The 18,379-nt window shown below is 37.1% G+C and overlaps 1 protein-coding gene across 2 annotated transcripts in view; it reads left to right on the top strand.

The window, feature by feature from the left end:
* Positions 1–18,379, top strand: part of galnt18 (polypeptide N-acetylgalactosaminyltransferase 18) — a 77,592-nt gene that overhangs the window by 14,177 nt on the left and 45,036 nt on the right. For both annotated transcript variants that reach the window (XM_020713982.2, XM_004066998.4), the window contains exons 2-3: positions 15,903–16,098; positions 18,096–18,262. In XM_020713982.2, coding sequence (XP_020569641.1) covers positions 15,903–16,098; positions 18,096–18,262 — 363 coding nt within the window. The remainder of the gene's footprint in view (positions 1–15,902; positions 16,099–18,095; positions 18,263–18,379) is intronic.

Raw genomic sequence — 18,379 nt, 5'->3', positions numbered from 1 at the left:
AGTCATTACACATTCTCTCAAAAGATAATACTCACCACTTGGTTTTGTATTTGCATGGGAATGTCCCACCAGAATTGAACAATGATGGAAAGAAAGCACTTGGTGCATCTTTTTTCCAGGGGAATCTATACTATGCGCATTCGGTTTGCATTTGGAGTGCTTTGTAGATTGTACAGTTGTTGCTTTTTTGAGGTGATGAAAATGTCTTTCCACCGAGGTTTGTCATGTTCTTCAAAATTTGAATTTTGGAAGCTAAAAAAACACTCAATTTTAGAAGAAAAAGCACTACTTCAAGTCTTTAAAATCTCCTTATACGAACCATTTTCTTTGGCACAACTTGATGGGGATTCAGCTGCTGCGAATGGTTTTGTCAGAGGCCACTAACCGCAGCGAGTAACAAGCTGCCAGGCTTTTTCTCTGCCTGACTTGAGGTACAAACCAGCACTCGGAAAAAGAAAAAAAAATCCCCGGACACAAGTCTTTGTGGGGCATCTGCTCATTTGTGATAAGGAACGGACAGTTTCTACTTCTTCCAATGGATATATCTTCTTGTGTTATTGCTGAAATTAATGCCAAACCTTCACATCATGATTTGTGATGTAAGATATAAAAAAAAAGCAGAATGTGCATTTCATTTTTTTCACAGTAATTTGCAAATGCAAGAGTACAGCTGCTCCACTCTGATTAGAGAGGAAATGTATTTCGAATAAATCTTATTTCTTCATTGAGAGCTCTCTTTGACAGTTCAATACTCTTTGGCAGATTCAATACTTGAACTCCGTTTGGCTTGCTGAGAATGAAACACTGGTCACTGAATCCTAAAATAAACTTTAAGATGTGTTTATTTTAATCAGAGCTATTTCATTTATTGATTTTCATAAAGAATAAACGTCATATTACAATTATTTTTATTAAAGGAATGTTAAAATCATTCCATTTCAACTCAATATAATTAAGATCTAATGACATCATGTTTCTTTTATTTAAAAATGTATTTTATTTAATTCTTAATGTCATGCAGTCCTGGTTCTATCTAGTCTGTGTAATGATGAACCCAGTATTGTTATTGCAACTGCAATCTGCAGATGCAAATATTTCAAATGAAAAACTATGGTAGTTTAGCAGGGCGTTATATATTATCAGATAGTAGCAAAGGAACTTTGCTTTATTGAAGCATGTTTTTTTTCTTCATATTTTTTTGAGTTCAGAAAGTCATTAAGGAAAATATAAATAAATAAAATAAAGTTAAAGTATCTAATATCAATGTTATTTGCTGCAATCTTTGTTCGGGTAAGTTGCCAAACAAGAAAACCATAATCATCTTTCCATATTCTATATAAGAGTGTGTCCACCACCTATTTGTTGCTTATCTCCATGTTTGTCGTCATGTTTACCATTTATATTAAAAATGCCTTTTATATGCTTGGCTTCCAGCAATTTGTTCCCTCTATTTCCAGTCAGCCTGTGAGTTTTTTTGTTCCCAACCTCCATCTTTTGATCTTCTGCTTCACTTACCGGTAGTTTTTTTTTTTTCCTTTCCTTTGTTGACCTTGGTTAATGTTTTTCTTCCCCCATGAATGAGTCTCTTTAGAACTAAAAGCATTCCAAGCATCTGCTGTGACAAATCATCACATTCATTCATTTGGTTTCACAAAAGAAGCCAACCTGGCTGGTTTTTCTCCATGTTCTCGTAAATGAGATGGATTCATCTTCTATTATTTAGTAAACGCTTAACAGAGCTGCCACATACAGAGCTGACAAACCAAAACAGATTTAGTCTTCCAAAACCACAGGTAATATTTCTGTAACTATTAATATTATTATGTGCCAATTTGGGTTCAGAAATAACTTGTTTCGTTTGAACGGTAAACAATATATTTATAAAAAAAAATTATGCCAACCAGTAGTTGAGCGATACAAAAATGGTCTTTTAAGTAGTGGTACAAATAAAGATTGTGTCATTTATTATTGGGTTAAAAAGTAGATGGAAATCTTAACATGATGCATTTATTAAAGCTGCTGATGACTGTCTAAGATATTTATTGCAAACCTTTTTTTTGTAAAATGGAGTAATACTGTAGTGTATGTATGCTAACCTTTTTTTTACAACAATTTTACGCTTTAATTTTGAACAGAAGCAAGATAAAGGAAGACAAAATATAAATAAAAAAATACTTTTTGCCTTTTGACTGCTCCTTATGCAGTTGCTGCAGTGATTTGCCTCCATCTAATCCTTTTTTTTTTTTTTAAAAAAGAGAAAACCACATACCAGTCTTTTTTATCAATGCCTTAAATAAAAGGCAAATATAGACACTGCTAAATTGAAAAAAAAAAAATGTATCGAGAAGTGTGTTTTCTTCTGAAAGTATGGAGACTAAAAAGTAAAGCCGTCTCAAAGCCACACTGACAGGGATCTCATACGTCAATGGGTTTGGAAAATGATGTGAAAGATTTGACACTTGTTCAGCTGCGTCCCAAACAGTATAAATACTAGCAGCACTGATACATTATTGTTGTGACAACTCGTTTATATTTAACTCTTGTTGTGAACTAATCAAGTTTAGCATCTTTAATTTCTCTAAAAGTGTATCAACATGATAACATTAACACATTAACCTAAAAAAATCGCAAATAAATATCAACAAGTGTTTCTTTATGTTTTCTGAGCATCTGTGCCACATTTTAACCTGTTTTCATTCGCCTTGTCTCCTCAGCAAGCAGCTTTACAGTTTATCCTGAGGGGGTTTTGTTCTCGATTTGTATTCTCCTGGCCTTCACCTCACTTGCAGATAGGCAGTTATCACACCGTAGGAGCTTGACCATTATTTTTCTGAGAGCTTCTTTTTCCTCTCTTCAGCATTTGTTTCACTGTTTTTCCATCTCACGCTGCTGTCAGCATCCCTATCCAAACTAATGTCACTACTACTGTTTTTAATCTGCAACATTGATTTTTGCATTTCCCATCCCATTCTGTTACACACACATCCTCAGCATCACTCCCTGCCTGAAAAAGGTTGTTACGGTCTTCACAGCTGACAAATGGGTTTTATTACTTTATGACTGCAACATAGACGTGATCATTGAAACTTTTATTTAGCCTCTTAGCTAGAAAAAAGTATTACGTTTTATTGTTGAAACACAGAGGAACTAGGCAAACATCCTTAATCTGTGGCTTGTCCTGGATGCATTGCTTACAAAATGTATTTATATGAATCCTGTTTTGTAAATTTGTCACTTTTTTTTTTTAAATAAGGATTTTTTCCATATTACCTTCCTGCTATTACATCCTTGAGGACACGTTTCAGTGCTTTCACTGGCTCCCTCCTGCTGAACATTGCCACTAAATTCATTTAATCTCTTGAAAGCCGAACCGTGTATTTCTCAAGAGGCTAAAGTGGCAGAAAAGAGCCATCCTCAAGGGAAACATGCAGCTTTTTCTCTTACATTGATGGCAAATGTTCAAACTGATTTCCTGGATTTTTTTTTCTGTTTGTTTTCCGATAATTGTTTCCATGTCAAGCTCTGTGTTAGAAGTAATTGTCTGTTCCACATCAACCAATCAAATATATGAGGAAATACTCTTTAAGATGAGGTATGTGATGATACACAATGTATAACTTTTGAATACTGTGTATGGAAATTGTCTGCTTCTTCTTTGAAGTTGAAAACCTCAGCATAAGCCTCAGGAGACACACTGCTTTCATTTTAATAATGACTCAAAATAGCTCCAATTGTGAGGTGGCCTATATTTTCTTTAATCTTTCTCATAATCAAAAATCAAGTAGCTTTGTATTATAATAATCCATAAACCATTTAAGCATTTTTAAAGTGTTGAATTGTTTTTTTTCTAACTTAATACAAATTTTATGAAAAATAGGATCAGCTGCAGATCTTTTATAAAAAGATTCTACCACCTTTGAAAGACATATCTTCATAGATTCATGATTTTCTAAGGAAAATATGTCTATGCCTATTTTCTGACATTCTAAGGAAAACAAATTCATCAAGACAACGAAAAATCCTGGTAAAATAAGAACTTTCCCGCTAAAAGCATGGGATTCTCTGCTGGCAGGCAGAACGAGGCATAACTGTGAGGGCTACATGTAAGCTTCCAGTGGTGTGTAAAAATAGTGAAAGTGGCTGTGGTTTAAACGGTGAGTTTTTCTTTAGTGCAAACAGGCAGACAAACTGACAGGATGTCACAAAACAGTCGACACGTAAAATCTGTAACAGCCCGCTGATGCATTCAAGGTCATCGTTGTTGTATATTCCTAAACGTTATCAGCCAGATTCATCGTAATTATATTCATATCAGTTGATGTCAATAATGACATTTAAACCAATTATTCCCTTCCTATATTATCATGCTCCTCTGTTAACATATACACACTCACGCTAGAATATCCTCTTGTCATGAAGCTTTTGTGAATATGCGTGCTTTAGGGGTGTAATTACACTTTACTACACACTACAGTGCATCACAGAGCAGTGACTCTATTGCCAACCTTAATACCCCTGTCTGACCATCTGCTGCTCAGTACTTCAGTCACCTGCTGAAGCACAGTAACCAGCAATACAACAGCAGATTGGTGCTAATGACAGACAAGGTGCTTCCAGCATCAGCACAGAAGTCCAGCAGAATTAACAGCTGAATGGCTACTCACCAGCTCAGAATTACTGTGGTATTCATCTGGAAGAACAACTATAATTCACTTATAAGAATGTACTAGTATTAGTTATTCCTGTTCTTCACTTGCAGCTTCAGATATGTTTTTGCTAAAACTATCAACATCACATCTATACTGATTGACTTGATCAGCGTATCCAGTGAGGAGGATTTCTCCTTGTTACTCCTCGGTTATCATGTTTCGTGCTATGCCAGCACTGGATGAACATCACAGGATGAACATCCATCCAGCCATCTTCATGGCCTGCTGAATCCCCTTCATGGTCATGGGACATTTTCCTCATGATAGTGGAGATTTTTAATGAAAATTAATCTTAAAATTGTATTTCTGAGTATTTATTTATTCAAATCATTGTAAATCAGGGGGCTTAAAGTCGGGAAAGGTCAGCAAAAAGACAATTTTTTGTCTGTTAAACAATTCGGAAATTATGTAAATTTTTTTAAAAGAAACTAATAATAGATACATACTCATCTACTGTAGGTCAAAGTTATAAAATTTTCAACAAATTATTGTCAACTTGAGTTTGTTCACTGACTTGGAAAACATCAAAGCAATAAAACACTGGAGGCTATTTATATTGGCACAATGTGCTGCAGGCGTTATCATCATGAATCAAGTTTATTACAGATGGTAATATTTTTAAGCAGACATCCTACAACTTTTATCCCCAGAATGCTGAAATTGTTAATAATGTTTAATGAAATACTGTTACTGAGTGGATTGCGCAGTTTAGTTTGTTTTTTTCAGTGGTGTATTTGGTCATGTTCTGCCCTCTATCAGTCATTCCAGGTTTATGTTAATCATCCATAGCTGTATTCATTTCTGGTAATTGAATCGGTTAGTTGAAAAGGGGCCCAAGTCCACAATTTGTCAAAATAGAGATATTATATGTTTTATGGTCTTCAAGGGAAAAGCTATCTGATTATGTACAAAAAGGTCCCAAGCCTGTTGTAATGTATTGACTATGCTTGACATTTAAAATGCATTAAGTGCAAAATTCCTGGACTTGGGCCTCTCTTGCATGGGTTTAGCTTTATCCCATAGATGGCAGCACTAGTTATCCAATATGGCAGCGCCCCTGTTTAATTCAAGAAGGGCCCAAGTCCAGAGACTTTAGTTTGCTAGTCCTCTGAAATGATGAAAGTGAGGTGCTTCATATTATAGCATTTGTAAGCTATGAACTGGTGCTAAATATGGGTAAGTATTAATCATTTGGTGTAGCCTCCCTTTAAGCTATGCAATTAAAATCATTTCCTGGAAAAACAAACTTCTTGGACTTGGGCCCTTTTGAACTAACCGATTCAAGTGTCTTCAGTGAGTAGAAGTGTCTGGTTTTCAGTTTTACATTGTCAAGTCATCTGCTTTCTCTGCTTTTGTTTCTCTATGGTATTTGTCCGATTTAGGTCATTAAATGTTTACGTTTCTGCCCCCAAGCCCAGTTTCTTGCATTTTGGCTCCTACACCTTCTTGACAGTTGTATCCAATGTGACTCTTCTTCTAGATTGGGATTCACTGCTAAATTCTCTTTTGTACCTTATTGTCCAAACACAGGCTTTTGTTGTAACTGGAAAGATTTTAATACAGAAGATTATGAAACTGAATTATGGAGAGTTTAAAGAAGGCATTTCTAATCAGAACACCTGGGTGAAGGCCTCGAGAAAGGCTGGGAGAGATGCACAGGTGGCGGCTCCACGTTGCCACTCCGCGGTGGCCCACGCTCCGGCTCTCCCGGTGAGGTGAGAAATGATGAAAGCTACTCTGGAGCGATCCGTGAGATAGTTCACAGCCTGCAACTCGAAGTGGAGCTCACAATGGGTGATCAACGCCCGACAGTCCCCGGAGTCGCCCTGCTTCGGTGCATCATATGTCTGAACCGGAGCCATATGATGCACCGAAGCAGAGGCCAGATTGTAATGTCAGGATTCGGTGTGGACACAAAATGCAGGACGCAGGATTTCCAAACGAAAGTTCGAATTTAATTTTCAAGTTGCTCTGCAGACAAGGAAGGTAGTAGCTCTATGAAAAGCACAAAACAATCTGGCCACAAGTGGAGGGGAGACGCAGACTATAGACATGAGGACAGATTAAACAATTAAAAATAGGTGCGCACATCAGGGACGGCAGGTGAACACACTATGGGAAAGGGAACACTGGAGGGAAGATCAAGACAACTGCAATGAGAGGACAAGTGAGAAACAGGAAGTAACAAAATAAAAGCAGAACAAAAACCGCCCTGGCCTTTACTTCAATGAGCATCCCTAAATATTGTAATGCCTGTTTCTTTTTTTTTTTGGTAATAAACAAGTTTTTCTTTAGTTTTACAAAATGTCCAAATATCACCGCAATAGCTATTTTTCTTGTAGACTGTTGATCTAATATTTACTGAAATTATCCTAAGTAGCAGCAGTTGGTTAAATAAAAGTGTAAAGAAAAGGTTGGCCAGGGAGAAATATTTTGAGGCTTCATTTTCAAGACTCCCGCCCAAGTGAATAATTGGCATTGTCTAAGAGAAATGAATTGTCCTTTTCCAGAGATTAGAGGGATTCTTCAACCTTATTTTTTCTTGCCCTGGGCAACCAATTTTTCCTTTCTGGTGACAGTGCTCTAAAAATGTTTTGATTCATATTCGACCTTGATAAGTGCATTTCTAGGAAAGGCAACCTAAGACCCTAGACTTCAAGCAGTGACTTTCCCGTAAAGGATCATTGATGTTAAATGTAGGGCACATATGATAATTGAAAGGAGAAAAGATTCTGAGTGGAAGACTTTTTTTATTTCTCCAGTTTACCTGTGGAGGATGGATGTGACCTGATGTTACAGAAAAAAGGCATTTCAGATGAGTGACTTTAATGGAATACGTGTACAGCTTTATAAGTCCAGCAGAAAGAATGTGGCATGTTCAAATCCAAAATGTCTTCAGCGTCATTGTCAGCACTTTCTCAGTCTGAAATTGCAGGTAGTTACTCAAAAATCTATGACAAACATCTTTTCTTTCTCCTCCTAAAGAATGAAAACACACAGCACATCTTTGTGTGTCTCTGAAGGGCATGGGTGATTTCAGAACTTTAATTTAAAAAGGAATAAACAAAAGACCCTGAAATGACAAAAACTTCTTAAAGTAGATATGACCCTTCTTCTTAACCCTGTCACTGCATATCATAAAATTAAGAGAATACAAAACCACATTTTCCTCTGTTGTTACACAAAGATGTCAGAGTGATGTGCCAGCAGCTGATGCGTTCTAATGAGAGAATTTTCCTCCTCCTCGAGGGGGGAGGTTTCTGAGGCCCGTACACAGTTGCTTTTATATGGTGGACAACTCACCCTTTCACCCAGAAAATTGACTAATTGCCTTTTAGTGCATTTATTTTCAGGAGAAAGGGCTGTCAGGAGCTGCATTTCAATTACACAAATGTGCAAAGCTTTGTAAAAATTCTAGAAATGTTAAAAAACACAATTAAGCTATTAGATTGTTTCCATGACATCATCATTGTGCTAATAAACGCAAGCCAACTAACGTGATAAATTATTTAAAACAGCAACGGATGTGAACAATGGATACATTCAAACTTCTGCCATGGCACTAGCGCTCATCATTATCAATCAAAGAAGGCGTTGTCGTCTTAGGCCATGGAGCAGCAAGCTCCTTACACGTGGGAGCGACTACGGAGGAAGCGATTTTGGGAAATCATGGTTGGTGATTTTACAGAGGAGCTGTGGAACCAACAATTCCACATGACACGCTCAACTTTTGATTAGCTGTGTGACGCTGTGGTACCTCTTGTGGCGAAGTGCCTGCTCCTGCGCAGTGCCCAAGGCAGCCAGTTCTTAACAATGCACATCGCCATCGTTATCTGACTCATTTATTTTGAAAAATTGTTTGCATTGCAGCTTTGCGAAATATGTTCATTTCGATGTGCCTCAAAAACCACCTCCTCCAATCGTAAAACTTATTTCGATAAATGCGACATGTTTCCATTAGGCAAATATAATATCGCAAATCCAATTTGCGCAATTTCATAGTCAATGGAAAACCAGCTAGTGAGACATCCGTTACAACAATAAAACTACAAAACAAAGCTCCGACCATAAGCGCAAGTACATTTTTCAAAGAATGTGACGGGAGACTATGTTTTGCTTTTTGTAGCTCCACTAATATTGAAGTGATGGGTTTCACAGGTATTAGGGTGCCCACTCCCTTTCAACAAGGCATGTTTTCAGATTCTATTCCTGAATTTGAAGTCAACTTAGAAGAATGGTGGTTTGGTGGACCAGCATGCAAGAGATATGGCTTGTTGAAATAAACTTAGACATGACAAAAACAGTACTGAGAAAATAATACGGAGCCTTTGGAGCTTGTGTCAGTCTTCCTAAAGCGGAGGTATTTGAATCATGTATTGGAGCTTGAATCAAAACACTGGTGTCCCGGGATCAACGACATTTGAAGCGTCAAACCTCAATGCTCTTTCACTTCATCCTTCATTGCATATGAGGCTGTTCATTGTCTCATAGTCTGGCGGTGTGTGTCACTGGCTCATGGCGTTTTTATTCATTCTGAGCCAATGACAGCATTGCAGATATGACATATTTGAGTGGTTTAGTGCCATACCAGCTATCATGCATCAAAACGGGGATGTTAAGAGATAGAGATTTGAAAAAAAACGGCCAAAAAGGGGCATGATAAAACAGAACAAAATTAAATGCAGTCTCTTAAATAGGCTCAACAAAAAACAATGATGGCTACTTGACAAATAAAACTGCTGTGACTGTGATCTTTGCTATTTTAGGGAAAATTTGAAAAATGAGTATAGAACAGGCATTGCTAGAGTCAGCTCACCAATCCAACATTAAAAATTGACAAAGCTAGAGTAGTGCAATTCTGTCACTTGGCTTCAGCAAAGCAACTGTTAGAAATATTTTTGTTATACCTGCAGCCGTCGAACAAGAACAGAGGAATTTCATTTGAAAAGAGAGCATAGCGTGACTGACATCTGAGGGGCTTTCAGAAAACTGCCGACTTAGAAGTATTTATAACCTGAAATGCAGCCGAAGATGTCTCTTCATCGACTCACCTGTCGAGTCTGAATAAAAATATCAAGGCTTCCGTGGAAACTACACGCTGAGACAAACACAAGTCAAGAGGTGTGAAAGAAGTCAAGCTGCTGCAAAATGCAAATGGATGTGTTTCTTTGTGAACCCGCTTCAGGTTAGCAAACTTACTTTCTGAAGTGGTGCATCTGAGTTTACGCTGGAAACAGGACAAAAGGAAAGATAAGGCTGTCAGCGCAGATTAAAGAATCTGCTTCCACCTCATCTCTTTCTTTCACTTTAACAAAAGAGTCACAAAGTTGACACACTTAGCCCTCTAAATACAGATTTCAATAGAGACAGGGCGAGGACAACGGAGCTACTGAGGGCTTAAGATAAATCACGTTTTGTTCATGGGAAATAATTAATTTTCCAAATATTTGTTTTCAGTAAATAATCATTCACAAGAGTCATACATTTTAAAGCAGAGTATAGTATACACCTGCACAGTAACAAAACCAAAAACAAAGTAATAAAATGATCCAGTCAGCTGCTGATCTGACTGCAGAAAAACAAATGTGACAGGAGCCTGAACAACATATTTTAGTGGAGCTTTAGAGAAAATGCGCAGCAGAGACGACAATGCAAAACCTGTTCTGCATGCAAAAAAGGTGCTGTGTGTGTTCTGTAAGTACAATGTATTCATATAAGTGTGGAAAAAAAGTTTTTATCAGCTCATTTGATAACTTTGGATGAAGTCAAAGAACAGGCTGAAACACACAGATTCTGTTCATCCTTAAGTTTTTTAAAAAGTACAAGGCAATTAACACTTGACAGTTTTCAGATTATAAATATATTTTATTTAATTATTCACAAGTCATTCGTTTCCAACAAGCTGCAAAATTAAAAGCACAATTAATGTATTAACATTTCTCACAAATGTAGTGCACCAAGTGCACTAATGTAGTTGGTGAAATTCAATATTCCAAGTTCCTACCTTTCTGCGTTAGCATCTTCTCACGGGCTGTTACATTTTCCTAAGAAATTTTAAGAAAAATATGTAAAAAGAGGGGAACAGTGAAACTACATTGGAAAAGTTAGTTATTACTGAAACCCCCGAGTCATCTACTGGCTATTAGCCAGTTGCCCTAACAATGAAAAGACACATGCTGTGTCCTAGTTGATTCCACTTTTGTTCGGAGATAACACACAGAACAAAACACGTTTTCCATAAGAACACAAACATGTGGAGGCTAATGTCACATTATAGGAAGAGTTGTGCTTCATTTTTGTGTGTGGAACTGGTGGATCTTTTACTCTGTGCATGTTGCTTTGTGTTCTGAGGATTTTCTGTGAGTACAGATTTAAACTTTTAAATAAAGTAAGCACATGAAGGTTGTTTCATAATTGAAGGAACATTGCATAGTGACCACACAAACCTAACACTAACGTCACGATTAAATAATTTGAGAAAGTGACATCATGCAGCAAGGTTGTTTCATACAGGCTTCTGGGCTCTTGCTTGTAAAATAAATAAATGGTTGAACTGCCAAAATGCTGTATTTCTTTTCACCGCAGCAGTCGTATGCAACAAACAACATCAAAAAGAGCCTACAGCATAGTTTATACTGTTTTGTACTAGGAGATGGATGAACGCTCTTTTCAATTCTTCACAGTCTAAACATTTTTGGCCGTATTGTGTACATTTTGTTTCTGTAATGTTTGCCCTCGTTGGTGGCTTTATTGGTTTAAGAGGTGAAAAAGAACAAGGAAAAAGATGTGCTGTGTTTTTTTTTACTGTGAAATGTGCATGAGAACAGTACCAAAGGATATTGAATCTCATTTGTATGCTTGTGTTTATACTATTATCTGTCTGTGATGTTGTTGTGACAGCTCGCTGCCACTTCTTATCTTAATAGCCCTTCACACTTTTCACCAATTACTGAAGGTTTGCAGTGATGAGAGGTTGGAGGAGAGCCCAAATTCTTGATTCAGGGGCTGCAGGCAAGGAAAGGAAACTTTATTTCAAAAGAGAAAAGAGCACAGTTCAGGTAGGACCTCAAGGCAGAATTTACAAGGGAATAAATGAAGCATGAGCTATTGCAAGCACAAATAGGCGGGCCTGATGAGGAGGTGGCAGGAGACAAAAGAAACCCGCACTAAATACTGCAGGGACAGGTTAACAATAGGAGTCTGGGATGGCAATTAACAGCAGAGTCCAGATAGGAAAAAATAGGAAATCAAGCTAAACAGAAAAATAAAAAGTAGAGTACCAAACAAATTATGACATCTATAATTTGCATCTTGAAAATATAAGTGGGGTTTACTGTGGTGTTGTGGTTACAACTGTTGCTTTTCAGCAGCAACATACTGAGTCAAATTCCTTCCCTGAGTGACACATTTCTGAGCGCTAATGAGCCTTTCTGAGTGTTTTCCTGTTCTCCTAATGGAGGTGGTGGTGGGGGGGGGGTTCTAGGGGGACTTAAGTTTACTCTCATGACACATGAGCTCACTCAGGAAGAAAAAGTAGCCAAAATGGCACCTTTTTGCTCATATGTGACCCATAAATGTTTTTTTTTCCCCATTACAGTCTGAACTTCACAAATCTGACCTTGCAATGTTGTAGTTTCTGACTTGTTTGAAATGTTGATGCACTTTCTGAATGGTCATGTCCAATTTCGTCTGTCTTTTATGTCATAGGCATCGGACAAGCATCACAGCTGATGAACACAACATCTTTAGAAAAGGAAAAATTGCACTGACAGGAACAACAGCCATGTATGACAAAAAGGATTTTTTTGTGCATTTGTTAGTTCATGTCTGATAGATAGGAACTAAATGTTAAACATCTAAATAGGATTAGAGCCCATTTTCAATTTAGCCTAAATATCAGAGTCCAGTGTGTGAACCTATATTTTTCCTGATTTGGCAAAAACTGTTTCCAATACAGACTTGAAATGTAACACAAGAAAGTAATAATTAACCAGATATTTATGGAATGTCTTAGCAAATTGTAACTTATAAAATGTTGCTATCAGAGTTATTGATTTAACATATTTATCTTGCCAACACTGTCTTGGTTTTGCTGCTGGATGATATTCTTGTGTATTCCAACAGCAAAATAATGAAAATAGTTCAATTATATTCCTCCAGATATTTATTGAATGAAAAATAATAGCATTTCTGTTGTGTTTAGCACCTGAAATGTGCTTTTGAGGCCTGAACATTTATTCTTTTTTTGTGTTAAGGAGTGAAAAGGGTTTTATCAGAATGTTTCTATTCTCCACCTGTAAGAGTATTTTATAGATTGAGAGACTGGTAAAAGTATAACAATCAATGCAAATATTTACAACTCGACTACAAAGATAATTTTTTATCCGGAATTGCATAGATTTAACTGAGACTATGGCATGCAATATAATTACCTTAAAACCTATCATTAATCCACAACAAATTATTGGACAAAGATGTATTTTTTATAAAATTTTTGTTTTTAGAAATTTGTTTTTATCCTTGAAATCTTTTAGCATCAAATCGTCTCACTGATAATGTGCTGCTTTCATATTCTGTAGTTTTATTGCTCTCCTTTAGTGACAGCCCTGACAGATTCTCCAGAGATGGTTTTGTTCACATATTTAAGCCGATGACGATGAAAATGAGCCTCTTTCTCCTCTGTCTTTTCTCATATCCCACTCTTCTGCAACTGTGGAAGTAGACAGCTATATCTCACATGTCAAGAGGACTTCTAAGAAGCTTTGAGAATGCTATCGCTAAGACCTCACTCTACCTTTTGCCTCGTCTGTTTGGCTTTACTTAACTTAAGATAACATCCAGGTTTGTAAACAAAATGTATTCAACAGATTTTTTTTTTCCAATAGGCCTATCCATGTTTATTATGAGATTGTGCTAGCATGTCTACACGCTAAACAGAATAAATTGGCAAACTGTTCATGTTCTAACAACTTGCGCTAATTAGAGTTTCAGGGATCCACTGTTGGGAGAAATACCTCTATAGGCTTAATTAATCATCAGCTCAAGCAGCCAAATGCATGGACCCTCAAGCAGCCTAGTCCAGACTAAAAAACCTGCATAAGTCTTATCCTGTCTAATCAGGTTTGTCTTTTAAAGAGCTTGTAGCTTTTCTCCTCACAGCACAGAAAATGTAACAGCTGGGATGGACGTGAGTGATTATTCCGCTTCTGGCTTGTTTGTTCACTGTTCTCTCAAACCAGGTATGATGAGATTCTGAACAGTTTTGAGCACTAACTTTTATAAATAAACGAAACAAACATGTTTAACAATTTAAAATGGTAAATAAAATCACAATCTTCAATGTTTAAGAAGAAAAGAAGAAAAGAAACAGTAGTATCTTTGATCCTTTCTTTTTTAAGGATGCAACGTTTTTGTACAGCAAACAATTTGTTTACTTTTCAAGGATATCTGCCGTTATCCGTCACCTTCCAGGAGAAGTCGTTTTTTTTGCCTCCATTCATAATTTAATGCTGTCACACCTGCTCTTCTCCGTTGTTTCAGTTTTTGCTTTGCTGTCATGGTTTGTCATTGCAGTATAAAACAGCTTGCTCATAAATATTAACCATTCCAATCTGCTGAAAACACACATAGTCCATGGTCACATACACACTGGGAAGTCTAACCTTGCCTTTCGCGTGTATTGTCACTGCAGACTTAACGGGCCTTTGTAGCTTTTAGACTTATCTATCTCATTTAATTTTCCAGGGCTTCCCACTGAATTTAAGACCTAATTTGCTACTGACTGATCATTCATCCCTTTTTAAGCGTCAAAAAAACATATTTACTTAAAAGAGATTAATACAAAGACAAACAGAAAGCACAACCATGACAAACAGTTTTAGGAAGAAATCCTTTTTGTCATTCTCTACAGATTTTCATTTAATTGTGGAAAAGAGCTGTTTGTGTCTGATAGGATGAGAATTATTCTCGATAACCTCAATCTGTCAGCAGCAACATGAAATACTTAAGCTCTATAATGAAATGTCTTTTCCCTTTTATTGTCCTGGAACTTCCCTCTGCTGCAAAAGACTGATGGCTTGTCTTAATAATATTATAAGCAAACAATACAAGATCCAGTTTTCATTAGATTCTATTTCTGGGCTTTAAGCACATTTTCTTGATCAATTCACTGCTTTGAAAAAGGAAAAATTAATGACATTATTATTTTTATCACATACAATACTTTTATGTCTTGATCAGTTTTTTTCCAGAGTATATAATATGGGAGTGGTATTATTAAGATGACTTATTACAAGTCATGTAGTAGTAAAGAATAAGGTGAATTTCATGTATTCAAAGATTATAAATGTCCTTTTTCACAAACAGACTAAAAGTTGCATATTATTGAATCTCTGTACAAAGCCCAAAAGGCACAAAATGAGTCTATTAAAAGATAAAATCAGCACAAAGTTTAGAAACTCTAGTGCAAAACATGACAGCCACGTCAGTGGGGAACATTTCTGCATAGCAGCCATAGTAATTTGACTTCAATTTTGTCCGCTTTATGGTCTGAAATTGCACCTCTTTTTGTCAGCATGCAAGGTTTCCTGAAAGTGCAGTAGGAGCACTTGGAGATTGTATGATGTCTGGGTGTGATATGAGTCCTAGACAACAAACTAGCAGCCATAGCACTCTGCTGGATATTCTTTTACTCTCATTGTTTCTATTTTTTGCTCACTTCAAACACAATCTGCCTTGAAATCTCAGGGAGTGTGAGAAAACACATCGAAGAATATTGCTCGAATTAAAAAGCAGCATTACCACTTGAATATTTAATCAAGGAAAGGATCTGTGTTGCTATAGTGATATCTTCAGGGGCATTAGTTTGACTGTGTCCTGCATGCATAGGTTAATGAGCAAAGTCGGTAGCACAAAAAACCCACTAGCTGCTGGCAGTGGCAAATTTGTAGTTTAAGAATTTCTCATTATCCGATCATTGAGAAGAACAAGGTCTTTCTGTTGGAGGACAGTCAGACTGTTTGTGCCACAGGCTGCCCTTCACCTGCTAAGCACAAGGAAAAAAATAGGGTCCATCACAGCGGTCGCATAAACGCTCATTTATCCATCAGCTTCAAATGTCACCAACTCACTGGTAGGTTACGATGCTGCGACCTACAGTAAATCCATATCGTTTGTCTTCTTCTGTCCTCCTAGAGACACCGGGGAAGGACGAGGTCAGTCAGGCAGACGCATCGTTCTCTGACTCGTCACTGTTCACTCACTGGGGTCAAGAACTCAGCTCAGATGACCGCCGCGTGGCTCTCAAGATGTTTCAGTACTATGGATATAACACCTACCTCAGTGACCGTCTGTCACTAAGCAGGCCAATACCAGACCTTAGGCCGGACGGGTAAGAGTTTAGTATTCATGTACTACTATACACAGGAACCTTACTGTTGGGCGAAAGCAGAGTACACCCAAGACAGGTCACCAGTCTGTCACAGGACCACTTAAGCACACACACTCTCATTCAAACCAAGAGAAATCAGTAAATTTCTCAAATTAATGTAATGTATATTAAATGTTCTAATTTAAGTTATTGTATTTCTCTTTAATTCATTTTAAATTGTGTATGTGTTTACTTTGGCTCTATAACATTCAGAAGTTGTGTGGCTTTGCCTTAAGAATAGATTTTTACAATCCAAATATATTTTTATGGTTAACTCTCTTTAATTTAGATCAAATAAAGACTAAGATTAAATTCCTGAAAGAATATTACTCTGCTGTCTAGTTTAGAAGTCTCTGAGCAGCATCTCCTTCTATACTGGTGCCACCAAAATAATATACACTTTGAAGAATAAATATTGCTATCATAAGGTTGGCAACACCAAAGACACCAGAAAGCTTCTCTTCACATGTTGGATGCATACGAAGCGGATTTTTAGGTCTTTATCACATTATGAACGCTCCTCTATTCCCCTCCACCCCCCTCCACCCACATCTCCTGCTCATGATTTTGCCAGATTTCTTTCAATCAAGGTGGCAGCCATCAGCTTCCAGTTCTCTTCACCACAGAGAGACAAACTGGTACTTCCAAGCATCACAGCATGCTCCTTTTTCTCTTGTTACGCCTTGAAAAACACCTGAAGACTGCTCTCTCATCACATTACCACATGCCCACCTCTTTTTCCTTCAAGCTGTTGCACCCACACTGACTGCAGCTATGACACAAATCATTAGGACAAGCCCGAGTTAGTCCAATGACCTAATAACCACTTTGCAAAAGTCTTCTTACAGATGGTAAAAAAAGAACAATAGTGAGCAAAATAAGTGACAGTTATTTAAAATAAATGTGATAGAAAAATGAATGTTTAGCTTGCTATGCTGACCAGTGCAGAGCTGTATGTCACACAGCAATTATAAACTATCCCAAAAGATACTTAAATCCTTCTATAATCTTGTATTATTTAAATTGAAGCATTATCTGCACTCACACACACACTGTGTCATCACAGCTTATTAACAGTTTGCAGTGAGAAACAATTCAACTTACATGCATGCAAATGGATAAGACATTGAAAGCTGTATCATGTAAAATTATGATAGAAACATACAAATTAAAATTCCTTCCCTGAAAAAGCAATGGTCATTTGGAAAAGTGTATCCCTTATTTTATGTATTAACCCATCTGTTCTGCAGAAACTAAGATTATTACTGTGATCTTTCACTGAGGAAAGTCTCTGTGTTAAAGATGTAGAATTACATCAAGTCCAGGACAAAAATAAGCACCACATTTCTCTAAAGTGAAAGCTGTTTGGACTCTATTTTCCAGTACAGTCATATAACACGAGTCACAACAGAATGTAAGGATCCTAGTCATCCTGGTGTGAAGGCTTATCTGAAAGTTGCAGGTAGACATTAATCTCATATGCTGCATTTCTTTTTCCCGAGAGACCAGAACTGTGGCGTTTCACAGAAAATATAGGAAAATGAAAAGGTTGGTGTAATTTTATTTGACTTAACAATTGAATGGGGAGAAATCACATATTGCAACCTAATTGACACTTTAAAATGACAGTTTTTAATTATATTATTTTTGCTCTCCTATTCTTGTAAGAAAAGAAACAAAAGCCAAAATGTCAGTGAGGCTGTGATAATAGCACTCAGCAGAAAAAAGATCTTATTACGTACCGGTAATAATAGTTTCTGTTCCCCCTGAAACTTTAAAGTTTCAGTCACACAAGAAAAAAAGATACTGCAATCCATTGGCCATAAATCAGTGTGATGCCAACTCTCATTTACCCTAAATAATGCTTTTCATGATCAGATCTGTTTGTCATGAAATCTTATCATAACCACTTTATGACATCATGTTTTATTTTATTTTTTTTACTTTAACCTTTGTAGGTGCAGAAACATTACATATCCTCTGAGCCTTCCTCAAGTGAGCATAGTCTTCATTTTTGTGAACGAGGCCCTGTCCGTCATCCTGCGGTCCATTCACTCTGCCATCAGCAGGACACCCTCCCACCTTCTTAAAGAGATCATCCTGGTGGACGACAACAGCAGTAACAGTGAGTAACATCTCCTTCTGTTTTAGCCCGCCCTTAAATAATGATTGTTGTATCAGGACAAACCAAGCAGTGTCCTCCTCAGCACTTTCAAGCAATGTTCAGGTGCATGTAACTTCT

This window comes from Oryzias latipes, chromosome 3 (assembly GCF_002234675.1).
Source record: "Oryzias latipes chromosome 3, ASM223467v1".
In the NCBI taxonomy this organism is placed as follows: domain Eukaryota; kingdom Metazoa; phylum Chordata; class Actinopteri; order Beloniformes; family Adrianichthyidae; genus Oryzias; species Oryzias latipes.
This window is presented reverse-complemented; position numbering and strand designations above follow the sequence as displayed.